At 39.3% G+C, this 19,708-nt stretch overlaps 2 protein-coding genes across 3 annotated transcripts in view; both read right to left on the bottom strand.

The window, feature by feature from the left end:
- NSUN3 (NOP2/Sun RNA methyltransferase 3) overlaps positions 1-3,829 on the bottom strand; it is a 57,691-nt gene extending 53,862 nt beyond the window's left edge. The window contains exons 1-2 of the mRNA XM_012930193.3: positions 3,634-3,829; positions 2,386-2,495 (exon numbers count right to left, since the gene is read on the bottom strand). Of these exons, the coding sequence (XP_012785647.3) occupies positions 2,386-2,495; positions 3,634-3,648 (125 nt within the window). The 5' untranslated portion in view covers positions 3,649-3,829. The remainder of the gene's footprint in view (positions 1-2,385; positions 2,496-3,633) is intronic.
- A 4,506-nt stretch (positions 3,830-8,335) lies between these two features.
- ARL13B (ADP ribosylation factor like GTPase 13B) overlaps positions 8,336-19,708 on the bottom strand; it is a 69,775-nt gene continuing 58,402 nt past the window's right edge. The window contains exons 8-10 of one of the 2 annotated variants that reach the window (XM_004596562.2): positions 16,129-16,245; positions 15,180-15,248; positions 8,336-9,132 (exon numbers count right to left, since the gene is read on the bottom strand). In XM_004596562.2, coding sequence (XP_004596619.2) covers positions 9,056-9,132; positions 15,180-15,248; positions 16,129-16,245 — 263 coding nt within the window. In that variant the 3' untranslated portion in view covers positions 8,336-9,055. The remainder of the gene's footprint in view (positions 9,133-15,179; positions 15,249-16,128; positions 16,246-19,708) is intronic. The other variant, XM_058661774.1, reaches the window with a different exon arrangement.

Here is a 19,708-nt window from a genome sequence, read left to right as displayed (position 1 = left end):
GCAAATGAAAAAGCTCTGTCATTCTTTAAGTAAATAGCAGTATTTTTCTTGAATATAATAGTATTCTTGAAAGTAACAGTAAATTAAGTACTAAATCTCCCCCCTTACGGAAATTAGAAATATTCAATAAATTGCTTCCTTGGCAGATTAAAAAAAAAAAAAATCACTTGTTTTCTTAGAAATAAATAAGCTCGGGCCCGGCGGCGTGGCCTAGCGGCTAAAGTCCTCGCCTTGAACGCCCCGGGATCCCATATGGGCGCCGGTTCTAATCCCGGCAGCTCCACTTCCCATCCAGCTCCCTGCTTGTGGCCTGGGAAAGCAGTCGAGGACGGCCCAATGCATTGGGACCCTGCACCCGCATGGGAGACCTGGAAGAGGTTCCTGGTTCCCGGCATCGGATTGGCGCGCATCGGCCCGCTGCGGCTCACTTGGGGAGTGAATCATCGGACGGAAGATCTTCCTCTCTGTCTCTCCTCCTCTCTGTATATCTGGCTGTAATAAAATGAATAAATCTTTAAAAAAAAAAAAGAAATAAGCTCAAGGAGCACAATGTCATGAAGCTATAGAAAAGATACTTTTTTTTAAAATTTATTCATTTTATTACAAAGTCAGATATACACACTTAAACCTGTCCTTTGCAAAGCTATGTTTTATTTAGTGGCTCAATAGGCAAATCCTCTGCCTTACAGCACCAGCATCCCATAGGTTCTTATTCTGGCCTCTCCACTTTCCATCCAGTTCCTGCTTGTGGCCTGAGAAAGCAATAGAGGACAGCCCAAAGCATTCAGACCCCACATCTATGTGGGAGTTCCAAACAGGCTCCTGCCTCCTGGCTTTTGATCGTCTCAACTCCAGCCTTTGCAGCCTTTGGGGAGTGAATCAGCAGATAGAAGAGCTTTCTGTCTCCCCTTCTTTCTGTAAATCTACCTTGCTAATAAAAAAGTAAATTAAAATTTAAAAATTTATTTAAGCAGTTTATTAATGGGTTCTGAGCATCATGGGAAATGCATAATTACAGCATGCTCCTGATCAAGTCTCATGTAACGTGACTATTAAAGAAATTCAATGTGGTTCATAGGCACAATTCTGAATACTTCCTACCACCTGCCTTCCCTCCTCCTTTTTTTAAAACTTAGTTTATTTGAAAGCCAGAATTAGAAAGAGTGATCTTCCATCCACTGGTTCCCTGGCCACAAGAGCTGAAGGTGTGGCTGGGCCAGGAATGTTCTCCGGCTCTGCGACAGGGCTGGCCGAAGCCCAAGCACCTGAGCCATTGCGCACTGCTTTTCCCAGGTACAATGGCAGGGAGCTGGATGGCAAGTGAGGCAGCTACAACTCACAGGCACCCAGATGGGCTATCACTAAACAGGCCCCACAACACCAGCCCTTCTGTCTCTCTCATTTCCTAACAAAATAGTTTCTTAAGTTGATCCACAAAGAGATGGAGCAAGTCAAATTCTGAGGTTACTGCCTCAAATTTATGTGTGTGCGTGCACATAATGTGTTTAATATAGCAAGACACAGATACAATAGTTAGATAAAATGACCAGAATGTGTGACTTTGGCTAAAATAAGGCAGTGTTGACATTAAAGACTGGTTGCATTGTTTTTGTTTTTTTTTTTTCTGAATTTCAAGTTTGAAGTTTGTATTATTGTTAACTATGTGATTTCTGCTTTTGTCCAAGGTCGGGCTTTTCTCTGATACAGAGGATAAGGTCCTCTTGCCTCCACAGTGCTCACGAGTCAAGAGCTCACCAGCTGTAATTACATCCTTCTCATCACACGCTCAAGCTGCAGCTGGTCTTGCTCAGTGTATTTCAGGGGACAGTATCATATACTACACCAGGCACTCCACGTGAAGCTTCCATACTGTAACACTCTGACCCACAGCAATACTCCAGCACAAAAATCAAACTTTCCTTAATGAGGCTTATGAATGAAACATTCCTCGTATGTTTTATAATATAGCTGAAGAGTTTATGTTCAAAATCCAGCTAGTCAGACAAAACAAGAGTAAACTATGATTGAGAGTGACATCAGCTAAGAAACAGCAGTGTTGCCATTCAGAATGTATTGTGTCATATTTACTGAAGCTCAAGACTAGGTAAATATGCCAAAAGGTTTTATGATTTTCAATTACTGTATAATTTATTGGTCAAACTGGTAGGCATTCTTATTGCAAGGATGAAAGCTACTGCTTCAGACAAAAGCCTAACGATTTTTGCTTCCTATCTCTCCCCTTTACATCTTAGGATTCAATGTGTTGCCTCTTAGTTCTGCCCTTCCACACACTCAACGCCAAAGGCCAGCCAGACTTCCTTTGACTGTTCTACCCCAAAGGTTGCTTTGTTGTACCACAAGTAGAAAGAGATGAATCACACTGACCTTACTTTATTCCAGGCTTCTCCAAGTTCTTTGGAATACTGCTTTTCAAAATGATCCAACACAATTTTGCAAATCTGTTTTGCAAGCTTCCCCTCTGTCTGTGCTTTCAGCTATGATGATAAGAAAAAGATGCTGACACACTGGTATTGTTACAAATTTATTGATTTTCAACATTAGCAGTCTGTCTGAAAGGAAAGTTCTTTGGGACAAATTACTGCCTTTTGCAATGGGAGCAACATCTCACATGTAACATAATTACATCACAGCACTGTACTTATGAAAAAGTGGGGTTTCTCCTAATGATTATTTCCAAACGTCAAGGTTAAAGCAGATTCTAGCGACCCTAAGAAAACAAAATGACGCTTTTAAAAAGTCACAGCTGACCTTTAACTTCAGGTGACATGAGCCTCTGCACTACATTTGCCACTTTTTAAACATAAAGAACTCCAACATAGTTTATGCAGGAAAAATCTCGTGAGTTCGCCTTGAAGCCTGCCTGCCCTGCATCACTCACGCCAGAGGCCGAGTGAGGGTCAGCTCCGAGCGGGCACTGCCCACTGCCCTGAGGAGTCAGCGCGCCTAGGGCTGCAGGCAGCGTAGGGTTGCAGGCAGCGAGGGACGGCGGGTGTGGACTGATGGAGGAGGCAGCGAGGGACAGCGGGTGTGGGCGGGTGGACAGGGCAGCGAGGGGCGGGTGGACAGGGCAGCGAGGGGCGGGTGGACAGGGCAGTGAGGGGCGGGTGCGGGCGGGCGGACAGGGCAGCGAGGGACGGCGGGTGCGGGCGGGCGGACAGGGCAGCGAGGGACGGCGGGTGCGGGCGGGCGGACAGGGCAGCGAGGGACGGCGGGTGCGGGCGGGTGGACAGGGCAGCGAGGGACGGCGGGTGTGGGTGGGTGGACAGGGCAGCGAGGGACGGCGGGTGTGGGCGGGCGGACAGGGCAGCGAGGGACGGCGGGTGTGGGCGTGCGAGTGGACGGGGCAGCGAGGGGACGGCGGGTGTGGGCGGGTGGACGGGGCAGCGAGGGACGGCGGGTGTGGGCGTGCGAGTGGACAGGGCAGCGAGGGACGGCGGGTGTGGGCGGGTGGACGGGGCAGCGAGGGACGGCGGGTGTGGGTGCGTGAGCGGGCGCACGGGGTAACGCCACACGCGGGCGACACTGCGCCCACCCTCGGCTCCTCCCTTGACGCCGCGCAGCCTGAAGGACTGCCCTGTCAGGCTTCGACGCCAGCCGCGCCCTGGGCCTCACCCGGGTCGTCAACATCCCGCCAGCGGCCTCCACGCACGACGGCGACGCGGCTCGGCCTCCAAAGCCGCCACACTTCCGGGATCCTTCTCTCGCCTTTTTTCTGTTCTCGCGAGCTCTTACTGGAGTTTCGAGATCTCGCCCAGTGAGCTGAGATCCCGCGAGACACACAAGCGCCGTGACAGTTCCAGCACGCAGGTGTTTCCCCAGCCACGTTGGCTGTAGGGGGAGGGCGCTGAAGCGAGGGCGTGGCCCGGGCCGGGGCGGGGCCACGGCAGGTGGGCGGAGCTTAGGCGACCCGGGCTCCAAGGGTCCAGCTTTGAATTGTGTGAGCGGATGCAATAAAGTAATGCTTGTTGTTTTATAGTCTCTAGAACGTTCTCAGAAGCCAGTTGATCTGACTGTGCCAAAAATGATAAGCCCTTATACCCCAGGTATTTAACATTCACGAAATAACGTGACAGAGAAAAATCATTTGGGGTAAACAGTGAGGAAATGAGGAGGAAGACAGGAGGCAATCCTACACCTGTAACACTGTATTGAAAAGTTAAACCGTGCCATTTCCTAAGGGTAGCGAAAGGGACATTTTTTTCCTGTAAATGGTGTTACTACCTGGTTAACTTGAAACACACTTGTAAAGCGTTTGGCAGAGACTAGGAAGCAGTGACTGCCCAGTGTGAGCTGCTGTTGTTAGACTAGCATGATATGATACTGATTTTCAGGTCTGATTCACTGCCCATTGGCCCCAATGGCTAGAGTTCCGCCGGTCCAAAGATGGGAGCCAGAAGCTTCTGCCAGGTCCCATTCGGTTGTAAGGGCCCAAGCATTTCAGCCATCCTCTGCTGCTTTCCCAGGCACATTAGCAGGGAGTTGGACTGGAAGTGGAACCAGCTTGGATTTGAACCAGTGCCTAAGTGGCATGGCGGCATTGCAGGTAGAGATTTAACCAGATATGCCACACGGCTGGCCCTGGCAATTTGTAATTCATGTCTTAAAAAGAGCAAATAATTTTTCCAATGTTCCATTTAATTTTAACCTGATTTCTTTCATTAAACTCATTTCTCTGCTCCAATTTTTCTAAAAAACAAAAATATAACAAGGCTTTCTGTTAATCTGTCATCACCAAGGTAAAGGATTATTGCTGTTTTGATAACCACACCACACCATACCACAAATAATCTAAGTTTTGAAATAAGATCTGAAATGTACATATATATATTCATACATAAGCAGTATTAGTATCTGAGACTCAAAGTAGTATGTCACTTAAAGGAAAGTTTAGCTATTAAATCCAAGAATAATGAAGTTTATAGGCAACCCCTTCATTTGTATACGCAGTTTCACTGCCGAGAAGTCTTTGCCACCTGGAAGCATTTGATTCCTTTAGTTGGAATGGGAGAAACTGAGTGGCAGGAACAGCATGGTGCAATAAAACAAGGATCAATTCAAACTGTTGGCACAGTAAGAGAATATTTGGCAAAATGTCAGTTGCAAACATACTGGTAATTTGTAGTGGGGAGCTGTTCCAGGATATTCGTAGGGATTTTTACGTTCAAAATGAATTCAAAAGGTCGCTTCATGCTAAAATGGCAGAAAACATGCATTTAAATAATGGATGTAAATTTCTAATTTGCTCTTCCCTGCATAAAACTATAAATATGGTTCAAAAATTTGATAAAACAAGACAGAAACTGTCAGCATTTTGCAACATTTCTTTCTAATGTACTTTCAAGGCATAGTTTGATACTTGCTGTTAATTACATGCTACATCATAGACGTGGTATGTACATATCCATTTATGAAGACATACAGCATTATCTTTTAAAATAAAACATACCTTAGTTTTAACATGACACACATCACATCATTCAGAATCAAAAATTAACTTTTAAAAATCACAACATTCAGGGCCCGGCGGCATGGCCTAGTGGCTAAAGTCCTCGCCTTGAAAGCCGCGGGATCCCATATGGGCACCGGTTCTAATCCCGGCAGCTCCACTTCCCATCCAGCTCCCTGCTTGTGGCCTGGGAAAGCAGTTGAGGACGGCCCAATGCATTGGGGCCCTGCACCCGCGTGGGAGACCTGGAAGAGGTTCCAGGTTCCTTGCTTCAAATCGGCACGCATCGGCCCGTTGCGGCTCACTTGGGGAGTGAATCATCGGACGGAAGATCTTCCTCTCTGTCTCTCCTCCTCTCTGTATATCTGGCTGTAATAAAAAAAAATGAATAAATCTTTAAAAAAAAATGACAACATTCTTTGCCACATACACAAAAACTTGTAAAACTTTCATATAAAATGATGAAAATTGCACTATTTTAATATGTTCATTTACATTGCTACAACTTATATTTTTTGTTTTATGCTTTAATTTATTATTTTTAAATCATTAATTACATTGTATTATGTGACACAGTTTCATAGGTACTTGGATTCTCTCCACCCCTCCCCAAACCCTCCCACCATGGTGGATTCCTCCACCTTGTTGCATAACCACAGTTCAAGTTCAGTTGAGATTCCCCCATTGCAAGCATATACCAAACATAGAGTCCAGCATCTTATTGTCCAGTCAAGTTCAACGGCTTCTTAGGTATACCCTCTCTGGTCTGAAGACAGAGCCAGCAGAGTATCATCCCGATCAATTAAAAGCTCCAACATACCATCAGCAAAAATTTACATCATTATGGAATTAATTGACATAGTAATGAGTAACCAATATGTTAAAAGTAAATGCGAGTTCTTAACCACCTTCTGTGACCACCTCATTGACATTTCAATTTTAGTTAAACATTTTAACTATTTTAAAAATTTTAGTTTAAACATATGAAAAAATGCTCAAGTTCCCTGGCAATAAGGGAAATCCAAATTAAAACATCAATGAGGTACCACCTAACGCCAGTAAGACTGGCCCACATGAATAAAAGCACCAACAACACTTGTTGGCGAGGTTGTGGGGAAAAGGGAACCCTACACTGCTGGTGGGGCTGCAGGCTGGTACAGCCTCTATGGAAATCAGTATGGAGAATATTCAAACAACTCAAATTCAACATACCGTATGATCCAGCAATAGCACTCCTAGGAATATATCCAGAACAATTGTTTTATGAGAAACCAACATGCACTCCTATGTTCATAGCAGCACAATCAGTAATTGCAAAAACATGGAAACAGCCAAAATGCCCATCAACAAAGGATTGGATACAAAAGCTATGGTTCATCTACTCCATGGAATACTACTCAGCTATTAAAAAAAACAAAATGCAGTTCTTTGTGGCCAAATGGGCCAAACTGGAAACCATAATGCTAAGGGAAATGAGCCAATCCCAAAAGGTTAGATAACACATGTTTGCCTTAATTTAAGATGATATGATGTTATGTATAACATGTTATGTTATGTATGTTATTTGTTGTGTACAACTGTTATATTTTAAGGGCTGTTATTATACAAAGAAACCATTTAAATTCGCCAAATGAAAAGAGAAACAATATACTAATATAAATTATTTTATTACATGAAAATGCCATACAGAATGATTAAGAATAAAAGTGCAGCATATAACAAAATAACCATTTAATTATTAAAATCCATCTGGAATTATAAAATACCTTAAAAGTATATTCATGTTTTAATAATAGAAATTATTTTAATGAGCTATATAAAATTATTTTGTATTTAATTTGAAAAGCATTTTTATTTTCATTAAAAGCAGTCAGCAATCACTGTAATCTACAGTAAATAACGGTAGGAAACAGATTTCAAACACATTTAACTCTCAAACTAGATGAGTATTAAAAAATGACAAAAGTATGAATTTAGTGTCAAAATATGTAAATGTTACAAAAGAAACTAAAACAATATATAACTATCCCACTAAAACCCATTTCTTACATCCCATCTTACTGTGGTAGTTTTCCTCACATTTCACTTACTTATCCAATTTAGGTTGCTATGACATTTATATATACACGAGAATGCTTTTATTTAGTGTGCCATTTAGGTCCCATGTGAAAACTCCAGGAATCTGTACAATGTGGACTGTAGTGACAAGTAACCTGATTAATAAAATTCAGTGAATTAAAAAATGTGAATAAAATTATGCTCTATAACAAAACTTTAAAAGTAGTCGTGTTAAACTGTGTGACACACTCAGCAAAATCATCATCAAACACTAGGTAGGTCTGTTGTCAGTGTAAGGTGCCACTTGTATCAGACTTAGTAAAGGGAAGTAAGAGCTGTCTTACTGTATTCTTAAATATACTTTTAATTCAATTCAACGTTGTAAATCTAACACTCAAAATACACATCTAACAGTTTATTTAAATGACAAATGAACAGAGAACTTTACAAATGCCAATCTCACTGAAAGTGTTACCATTTTAACTTGAAAATTTTAGAAATCTAAAGTAAGTTTGAACCAACATTTGTATTTTGAACACTGGTGCCCAAGTCAGTCTTTAGACCTACAGTGGCTGTTCTAGTCTTTTTGTTTTTAATTGCAAGATGGGAGTGAGTAAACAAAGCACTGTAGATTCTGACAGGAAGCCCAATGGTCTGTGATCAGGACTAACCCTTAAGACAAGGGTTTATTGGGACTTTTAGTAGTACACAGAGCTATTAAAATCAAAACATTTAAATAAAAAGGGTATTTTAAATCCGTTTCCTTTATTGAGATCATCACAAGAGAAAACAAAATGACAGTAACAAAACTGAACTTTCTTCTTGAGTATTTATTCCAAATTACATAATTTGGCAGAATAAAAACCTCAGAATCTGCTTTATAAAAAAAGTATCATTTTAAAGATGATGTAAAATTTTGATGTACGCTTTAGAAACCATATCATTATAAAACATACTTAAAGCCATATAAATATATCCTTTTTGTAGGAGTACTTTTCATGGTCTGACAAATAACTTAACTGTTTTCCACACACAATTTAAAGAAATCATCTAAGAAAAGTGCACATTCAGTAAAATAATAAAATTTCTAACCAAGCTTTAGAAAAATATAAAAATAGTTTAAAATTTGGCTAATAATCTCCCAATTCTCTTATGCATCCTATAAAAATGTTTAATATGTAGAAATAAAGAGTATTAAACAAATAGTAAAGAAGGTATGCAGAGTCCATTGGCTCTATTTCTGAAGAGATTTTCCTTCAGGAATATGCCCAAGAGTGAGAAGATGCCAACCAAAAGGTCAATATTCAATCTTGTTAATATGGTCCAAACGCTCAGAGCAATCTACAGATCATTCTGTTTCCTTTCTCTTTTAAACCACGAAGAATGTAGAGCAGTCAAACATCAAGTCAGATCCCGGAAACCAACATGGTTATCTCGCGCCAATCATTAACCCTCAGAGGTTTTCTTTGAGAAAGGAGGAAGTCTCAGGACATCTTGCCGGAATTATGAGAGCTAATCCATAGGACGAGGTTATGAGATCACGTCATGCGCATCACTGTTAGGTCTCTGTCGCACAGACACAGGAGGCAGTGGCTTCCCATAGAAATCTACATTGAAAAAGGGAAACCAAACACACAGTAGTTAAGGGGAAATCAAGCTTTCTGAAATAATTAATTATTTTTACAACCAGTGCTTTTAAAAAAAATAAGGTATCTTGGGGAAATTTAAAAAAAAAATTTTTAACTTGAGCAAACTGAAAATACAACTGGTAAAGTACATTCTTAACAGTAGATTATATATTAATACCTACTTTAGTAAAAAGTCAACTTACATTTACTATGGCTTGTTTCTAATTACACATTCATATTACACTAGAACAAATATAAAACATTAAAAACCAGGGCTAGCACCATAATGCCTTAGGTTAAGCCTCTGCCTATGATGCTGGCATCCCTTACTGGAACCAATTCAATTCCTAGCTGCTCCACTTCCAACCCAGCTCCCTGCTAATGTGCCTGGGGAGGCAGCAGAAGACAGCCTAACTCCTTGGGTCCCTGCACTCCTGTGAGAGACCTGGAAGAAGCTCCTGACTCCAGCTTCAGATCATTCCGCTTGTAGTCATTCGGAGAGTGAACCAATTTTTCACTACTTCTCCTTCTATCTCTATAAATTTGCCTCTCAAATAAAACAATAAATGTTAGAAATATATGTTAAAAAGCTAAGGAACCTGTTCCTAAAGTTTGGATAAATCATCTGTATTCCCATGAGCTTATTCAGTGGCTTTTATAACAAAGTATTTTAAGAAAACAAAATGAATGAAAGAGAACAGTGTTCTAGGAAATTGGAATCATTTAAACTAATGCTTCACTATAGTTCAGTAAATCAGGGTGTATTTTATGCCACAAAAATATCCTATTTTGTCCTTCAAAGTAAATGTCTACTTCATAATCATAACAAATTTGGCTATAAATTTAAAAGTAAATATAACCTGTCACCTGATAATTACTTACTGGTCTACTACCTAGAAATTACTATAAAAGCACAGATGCACACAATCATTTATAATTAAAGAGGTATTATAGAAAAAGTATTTTCAAACCAATTCAAACCAAAAACTTCATTACAAGGATAATTTAACAAACCCTCATGCAGTGATACAACAAAGTTAAATATATGGGTTTCAAAGCTGAACAGACCAAAGTTTAAATCCTGCTGCCACTCACTAGCTGTACAGTTTTGTGATTAGAAAAAGGGGGGAGGGGTGGATATTTCTACCCACCTCCTACGATTATCTGAGAGAATGAAAGAGATAAACAGATGCTAGTGCCATGGTGTAGCAGATAAAACTACCACTTACTCAGAAATACATCTCCGGGGAAAACAAACAGAAAGCAAACAGACAAAAATAATTAAGACTGACTTAAAAATATTGGAAACCAGGGCAGCATTGTAGCCTAGTGGGTAAAGCCACTACATAAGACACCAGCATTCCATATGAGTGCCAGTTCATGCCTTGCTGCCCCACTTCTCATCCAGCTCCCTGCTAATGGCCTGGGGAAGCCACGGATGACAGCCCAGGTGCTATGGCCCCGACCACTGACGGAGCAGAGCCGATGAAGCAGCTGTCTCCTGGCTTAGACCAATGTAGCCTTTCAGGAAGGAGACAAGTGAACGGAAGATCTCTCTGTCTCTCCCTCTTTCTATGTCCTTCAAAAATAAACAGATCTTTTTAAAGGAAGTACATAAAAAGCTAAAAATCCTAGAAAACTGCCATATACTTGCTAGTTATTACTGCTATAAATAACATGGAAACAGATGACTATTTGGATAAATTTAAAGTATGCCTTTTTTAATCTCGAGTTCAAAATTAGTGAAAATATTAATACATAGCAGAACTCAAAACCCACAGTGAAATGTTTTCTAATTGGTTTTTACTTCTAGAATTTAAAGAAAACTTTCTAAAATGAATTTAGTGTCAAAATATGTAAATATTAAAGTAAATCAAATGGACAAATAATGTTTCTTTGAAATCTATTTCCATGGCGAGTTTATCTCTTTACCACAAAACTGAATAGTTTTTTTCTTACAAACTAGGTTTCTTAGTGCCTTAGCTGAATTTAGTGCCCAACTAAATGACAATAATAACTGTCACCTCATTTAGACATTGGCTCCTAAGTTTGCTGTGTTTTTTTTTAAGACTTATTTATTTTTATTGGAAAGGCAGATATACAGAGAGAAGGAGACACAGAAAGAAAGATCTTGCATCCACTGTTTCACTTCCCAAGTGGCAGCAATGCCCAGAGCTGAGCTAATCCAAAGGCAGGAGCCAGGAGCTACTCCTGGGTCTCCCATATGGCGCAATGTCCCAACGTTTTGAGCCATCTCTACTGCTTTCCAAAGCCACAAGCAGGGAGCTCGGAAAGAAGTAGAGTATCCGGGACAAAAGCCAGTGCCCATATTAGATCCCGGACAAATGCAAGGTGAGGACTTTAGCCACTAGGCTCCCGTGCTGGGCCCCACCGTCCTGTTTTTAAAATGAAAGTTGAAGAGCAATGAGACTATCAAATGCAAAATTTTATCTTCATAATCTTATGAATTGAAAAAAAACATAGCTTGAATTTAGTATTTCTAACTGAAACCTTTTATCTCACAATATATAACACTTAACACATAACAAAGTACAGATAAGAGTACTCATGAAGTGAATATAAAATCAATTTTTAACTCTCTTCTCACACATTATTAACTGTTACCTGTTAGACTGATCAAGCGTGGCAGACAATAAAGGTAATCAGATAAATAGAATCAAACCTCTACTAAAGTAAATATTTATAGACAAAGGATAAATGAGAATCTGCCTTAAAAACTCTCCAACAATGGCATTGGCATCACGGCACAGTGGATTAAGCCACTGCCTATGACACACCATCCCAAAAAGTTCAATCCCAGCATCTCCACTTCCAATGCACATCCTTTCCAAGATGCCTGTGAATGTAGTAATGGCCCGAGTATTAACTCTCTTAGCCACGTGGGAGATTCATAAGGAGTTGCAGGCTCCTGGTTCTGGCTGTGCCCAGCTCGGACTGCTGCTGCCACCTGGTAGCAAAGCAGGCGATGGTGGATGCTCTCTGTCTCTTGCTCTCTGTAACTCTGCCTTTCAAATAAATTTATAAAAACATTACCAACCAACTTTGGCAAATTGTTTTTCATCACAGTATATATTTTAACCACTAAGCAAACTGCAGTTGAATTTTAATTATCAACTCCAGTTTGCCACTTATTTGTTGTCTATTTGCTTTTGTCAATGTGCTTTCAGATATAAAGGGAAAATGTGTGTAATGGGCTAAATTATACTTTTCCTCTCATCTTCAAGTCACACTTCCACCCATCAAATATTAGTTCTTCAAACTGCTAGGATACTCCTTGCCTAATTTTTTACATTCTTCATTCTAATTTCCATTCCTTTCTTTGACTACTCGAACAATCTCTTAACTGGGAAGTCTACCTCATGGATATCCGCCCTCAAATCTATATTTTATATTGTGAAAAAAAATTATTCCTAAGCATAGATCTTACAATAACATTTCTCTGCTAAAAATGAACAGTGTTTCTTGTCCGGTTAGCCTAACACATAATCCGCCCCACCCCCTTTAAAAAAAATCAGAGTGAGAGCAAGATAGAAGGATCCTTCATCTGCTGGTTGATCTGTAAATGGCCACAGGAGCCAGGAGCCAGGGGCTTCATCCAGGTGTCCCACATGAGTGGCTAGAGCCCAAAGATTTGGGCCATCCTCCACAGCTTTTTCAAGACCACTAGTTGGACTGTAAGAGAAGCAACCGGGACACTAGCTGGTGCCCATAGGGCATACCAGTGTTGCAAGCAGTGGTTTACCCGCTTTGACACAAGATTAGTCCTCACAGTTCCATTTAAATTATTTCTAATGTTTACTTTTTTCTTATACAGTCAACCCTAAGCTTCACTCACAGGTAACTTCATGCTAGTCTCCAAATAAATCGTGTTCTTTTCTATCCCTTTACCTTTGAGTAATCTATCTAACCTTAAATAATAATCTATTTAAGCCTTCTGTTTTGTATCTCAGCCCAATCTTTTTATTTCTTTTAAATAGTTATTTATTTTAACTGGGAAGTCAGACTTACAGAGGGAAGGAGAGACAAAGAGAAAGATTCTCCATCCACTAGTTCACTCCCTAAGAGACTTCAATCCCCAGAGCAGAGCCAATCCAAAGCCACGCACCAGGAGCCTCTTCCGGGTCTCCCACACAGGTGCAGGGTCCCAAGGCCTTATGCCATCCTTCACTGCTTTTCCAGGCCACAAGCAGGGAGATGGATAGGAAGTGGAGCAGCCAGTACATGAACTGGTGTCTATATGGGATCCCAGTGCATTCAAGGTAAGGATTCAGCCACTAGGACATTGCACCGGGCCCTTACACAATTCTTTAAAGATCCACCCCATTCTTTGAAGATCCAATTTTAATGCTACTTCCCCTGACTCTTCATACAGTTTTGGCACTTACTGTCAATTATACTACAGTAAGCTAAAGAATTATCTTCTCTACTATCTGAAGATCTCAATTGAGGCAGAATATATGTCTTATTGATCTCGATATTACCAATGTTTTAGTTGATATAAAACAATTGTTTGCTGAATGACAAATTTACTAAAAATACCTAGCATAGTAAAAATTTGTTTTTCTGTAAATGTGTGTGTGTGTGTACAGTAGTATTATCTAGTTTGTTTTCTAATGCAGTGAATTTTTAGGTTGATAACACATTCTAATGTATACAAGTTCACTCACAGCCATATAATAAAATACTAATTAACTCTATTATAGTCAATAAAAATGTTCCTGTAAAATCAGTAAACTAGATATGTGACTCAACTACCTTCATTATTTCAGTAAGTATGGTATAGTCCAATGATTTTTCCTGTAAAACAAAATCTTTAATTTTCATGAATGACTATAAAGAATATTATATTATAAAAGATCTACAGTATGAAAAAGAATATAAATAGCACATTTAGACTAACATACTTTTTGAATAAAAATCATTTATCTTTTATATAGTGATATATTTCTCAAGCGAACTTCTGATCGTTTTCTAGTAAATTATCTCCATTGGAAATCAAGCTATAGATTAGGAAATACAGAGCCATTAAAGCATACTGGATGCTGTTATTGGGCAATTTATTTGCCTACACTTGAATGTCAAAATCTGACAGACTATAGTCTATATTCATTTCTCTTTTTTGAGGGGGAGATTTATTTGTTTTTATTTATTTAAATGGCAGAATAAAAGATAGACAAAAACAGAAGGAGAGAGAGAGAAGGAAGGAGAGGAAGAGTGATCTTTCATGTGCTAGGCCACTCTCCAATGGCCGCAACAGTTAGGTCTGTGTCAGGCAAAAACCAGGAACCCAGAATTCCATCTGTGTCTCTTGTTTGGGTTGAGGAGGCCAAAGTACTTGTACATCATCCAATCCTTTCCCAGTGCATTAGCAGGAAGCTATATCGGAAGCAGAGCAGCCAGCAGTTGAACTGGCACTCTGATATAGGATGTGGGCGCATTACTCTACTGCACCACAATGCTGGCCCCAGATAATATTAATTTCACTCAATGAAAACATTTTTTTAATAAACAGAATTTGTTTAATACTCAATAAAGCATCTGATAATTTTCTATTTAGCTAAAGCTTTTTTAGTTTACTGATTTTATCTATGATTTTACCTTTACTGTGCTTTAACACTTAACAGCTTATACCTTTAGTAGAGAAAGAAAAATGTGGCATTCTCATTAAGCACACTAAACATATACAAGACAGTGCAGATTTTAAAACTAGTTAAGGACAAGTATAATAGCTCATATTTCAAATCTTTTTTTCAAACATTTGTATAAACATAAGCTAGTATTAGTTTTACCCCTATATTTTAAGGTTAAATATCATATGCAAAGTGCACTTTAAAATCAAAACTTGTATCAAAAAAATAATAATAATAAAGTTGTATAATAAAAAAAAGATGGCTATGGATTTGAAAGGCTTCCAAAAGTAAAAACAATTCCGCTGAAGTTAGGAGGTAAAGAAAAATGGATATAACATGGACAGGTGATATGTGAGAGCTGATCATTTGCATTACCATTATGACGTGTTTCACCAAGAGGCTCAAGTTTTGGAAGTCTAGTGACTTTGGGGGTTCCCCAGCCAACTAAAGAAAAAGAAAAACATTTTAAAACTGTTAAATAATGTCTTCAAGCTTGTTGAAGGGGTCCCTTCCTTCACAGGAAGTATACATGACATTAAATGTAACACAAATATACCAAATGATACAGCAGCAAATAGCTAAAAACTCCTTCTACTTAAAAGTGTAAGGGCTATTTATAGCTGCTTTAAGTTTCTATTCACCTTTAATGTAAAATATAAGCATTCTCAATATTATCATTCCAACCCTTAGCAAAAATTAAGTCTTAAGTGGAACAAAATCTTCAAAAAAAAGTTAATGGAAACATCCAGATGTTAAGAATATATTTACTCAATCACCAGATATTAATTAAGCATTCATCATTGGTGAGGTACTATGCTCAGAGCCAAAAAGGTATGATTACTGGAGAGGTATGCTCTAGCGTTTTACAAGCTTTATTCCACTACTACTCCTATCAACGTAAGAGGTGAATACGTATGTTGGACGTACATAGGTAAGTTCTTAAATTTAGAGTTTCAGATATTAACTTGCAACATGAGACATAGAATTCCAAAAAATTCTAAAAAAATAATAAAGCTTGCATTAGCAGTTTTTTCCTTAAACTTAAATTTCTTCTAGTAATAGGGGTACTGATATTTCAAATACAATTTGATTACATTCTAGAAGTACTGGATAAGGTTTTATTAATAGTGTTTAGTTATATTTTATTTTCATAAAACATTTATTAAAAATTAATTATTTGTGCGAATAAATATTGAACAAAGTAGAATAAAAGATTATTTTCACAAACTCACAAGATAACAAATGCAGAGAATAAAGTGCCACACAATTTCTATTTCTTTGCATTTAATGTTCCTAAGTTTAGTGTGGAGCTCAGTTGACTCACCAGGAAGAGGAGGTGGCGGTGGAGTTGGACTCTTCGTTGCTGAATCATCTGTATTCACTGGTTCTACTCGATGACTCCTTTTCATTCTTAGTTTCTTAGTCTTCTTTTTATTGTTATCTGTGGAAATATAAAGAAGGAACTTTGTATCTTTAGGGAGAAGTGATCTTCCATAACAAAAAACAAATAATAACATTGAATTATTGAGACTCTATTGTACAGACATCTCCTATTTACTTTTGGAAATTTTATCAATAATCAAATGCAGATTTGTTCAGTGAGACAGATTTTTAAAAATAATTCTCACCAAATCAATGAATTATTGGTAAATATGCTAAAAACAACAAGCAAGTTTATACTTGAAACTTGTTTTGAGGAGATTTATTTATTTGAAAGTTAGAGAACCGCAGAGAGATCTTCTGTCAACTGGTCATTCCCCAGTTATCAGCAACAGCCAACGCTGGGCCAGGCAGAGGGCAAACACCACACATTCCCTCCAGGTTTCCCATGCAATTTGGTGGTTACCCAAGGAAGTGCCTGAGTTGTCCTTTGCTATCCCCACACACATTACCAGGGAGTCAGACTGGAAACAGAGCAGCAAGAATTTGAACTGGCACTCAGATATGGGATGCTACAATCACAAGCAGTGGTTTAACCCTCTATGTCAAAATACCAACTCCCACTTGACAGTTCCAAAGCAACTTTTATTTAGTTCAAATGGCATTATAAGCAAATACAATTTATCTATCTGCAGGCCTTCCGCAAAATTTAGAATGGCCTAGGGAAGGAAAAGAGTGTTTTTCCAGTGGGATAAGTAGCATGTAGTTCTACACATAAATTGTTCCAAAATTATTTGAAATGTGAAAAAGGACCACAATTATATCTAAACATATTTCTCATGAAAATAACCCTAAAACAAAGAATTTTTGTTATCTATATCTGTATCTATAAACCAAAAATGACATTAATAGACGAAGCAGAATGAAATTTATGCTCTTTCCATATCTAGAAATAGATTAGGGGGGGAGGCTGGTGTTGTAGCATAGTGGTTTAAGCCACGCCATACAAAGGTATGCCAGTTTGAGACCCAACTGCCCCCCTTTGACCCAGCTCCCTGGGAAGGCAGCAGAACATGACTCAAGTGCCTATGCCCCTGCCACTCATGTGGGAGACTTGGATGAAGTTCCTAGCTCTGCCTTCAGCCAGACCCAGGCGTGGCTGTCAGGCTCATCCAGGCAGTGAACCAGCAAATGGAACATCTCTCTCTTACTCTACTTTTCAAGTAAATAAAAATAAATCTTCAAAAAAAATATGCTTCTAGTAAATTAGTGCCATCTGAGACATTTCAATCCAGACCAAAGCTAAGAACTGTCAGCTTTACAGGTGGGACTACATAAAGCAAGCTCCAAAAATGTACCTACTTCATAAAGGGCAATGTCATGGAAGAGCAGAGGGTGTGGAGCAGGTCACAAGTTCTGGACTGGGGTTCTGGCCTTGATGCTCACAAGACACATTCATCTTAAAAAAGGTTATTCAACTTCTCCAAATTCAATACCAAATGATATTGTCATTTATATAAGGGAACTTATGATTATTATTATTATTATTATCATCATCATCTCAGGCAAAGAAACAGAGATATCTCTCACCCACCACGCCAGGCCAATGCCAGGAGCATGGAACTCAATCCAGTTCTCCAACATGGGTGGCAGACACCTAACCATGTGTGCCACCACCTGCTGACTGCCTCTAAGGTATGCATTAACAGGAGACAGAATCAAGGTGGGAGCCTAGACTCCACCCACACATCCTATTTGGGTAGCAGACACCCACGTACTTGGAGCCATCACCTGCTGCTGCTCCCCATTGTAAGCAATAGCAATGAGGCTGAATTGGAAACAAATAGGCCTCCTCAACTCTAATAAGGCATTCCTATACGGAATTCAAAAATACCAAGAGGCATCTTATAACTGGCAAAACTGCTACCCATTCCCCTCCCCTTATCTGCTGACAGTTAAAAACAGGTATGAATCTGGCTGCCTGGCAAAATGTGCACCTTCTACATCTTAATATTTTGTACTCAGCAAGATAATTAATGTTACTAATGAGTACCTTAACTATTTAATTTATTTTCTATTAATCTACGATACTATGTAAAAATAAAATTCTTACATACAGTGAATCTATATCATTAACTAGGAAGAGGAAGAAAAAAACAGTTATTGTGCATTTCCCATGAGGAAGACACTGTGCAAGGAATTGGAGGTCACCACAGATGATGGGTGAAAAAGATGCTCTCATTACTACACAAAAGATGAAAACTCAACGATGGTATATAACTTAAGATTATTTAGTACGGGGAGGAGAACAATTTTTTTTTTCTGCCAAGGATAATTTAGACATTTATAACACTATTTGATGACCATTATGAAATTATCAAAGTAAAAATTAGCCTTCTATATAGGTTTACTGAATTTCAAGTCCTACCTCCCACTGCTTTGGCAAGACCAGACTGAATGATTTCACAAGCCTTACACAGTCCACGGGTAGGACTTCTCCCCGATTTCCACCAGAAGGGAGTTAGGATTCTGTCACAGTTTGTTTTATTCTAAACATAGTCTATCTACGACAACAAAAAATATGAAACTTCTTTTTCAGTCACATAACCAGTTAGAAATAGGAAAGCGATTATTAGTTGAAGATTCTGTATGATATTAAAGGGGCCAGGCAGTTAAAGCCTAGTTAGGGATAAGGTACTAGTATCCCACATCCTAGCACCTGGGTTTTATTTCCAGTTATGGTTGCTAAGTGCAGCTTCCTGGTAACATACACTCTTGGAACAATGATGATGCCTCAAGCAGTTATGTTCCCGCCACTCTTGCAAGTGACCTGGATAGACAGTATTTCTGACTTGCAGCTTTGTTCCTGATCTAACCCTGAATATCATAGGGATTTGGTGGACAAAGCTCTCTTTATCTTTGTTTCACCTTCTTCCTGTTTCACAAACAAACAGATAAAGCTGAAAAATAAAGTGACAGTGGCTGACAAAATATTAAAAAAATAATAATAATAATTCTGGGGCCAGGACTGTGGTGTGGCGAAGTTAAAGTGCTGCCTGCAAATCAGCAACCCATTCAGGTACCAATTTGAGTCCCTCTGCTCCTCTTCGAGTCCAGCTCCAGGCAGACCTGGAAAAAGCAATAAAAGCCACAGAGGTCGGACTTCTGTCACTCATGGGGAAACCCAGAAGTGCATGGCTTTGGCTGTGCCCAGCCCTGGCTGTGCTGCCACCCGGGCAGGGAACCAGTGAGCAGATGGATCATCTCTTTCTCCCTGTCTCTCCCTCTCTCTCTAACTCTTTAAGATAAAGACACAAACTTAAAAAAAAAAATCCACTGATTATGTTAGCACACTATATGTATATATAGCTAGTCTATACAGGAAATGCTGCTGACTGTAGCATTATGAGGCTTTAACAAACACACTTACAGAAGCTAAATACATTTTGAAAATTTCTGTAGGCTTATATTCTATATCACACATTTATGAAAATAAAATTAGCTAATGAACAGCTAGAGCTGTT

This window comes from Ochotona princeps, chromosome 3 (genome assembly GCF_030435755.1).
Source record: "Ochotona princeps isolate mOchPri1 chromosome 3, mOchPri1.hap1, whole genome shotgun sequence".
Taxonomy (NCBI): Eukaryota; Metazoa; Chordata; class Mammalia; order Lagomorpha; family Ochotonidae; genus Ochotona; species Ochotona princeps.
Note: the sequence above shows the minus strand (reverse complement) of the source record. Positions and strands in the feature narration are given on the sequence as shown.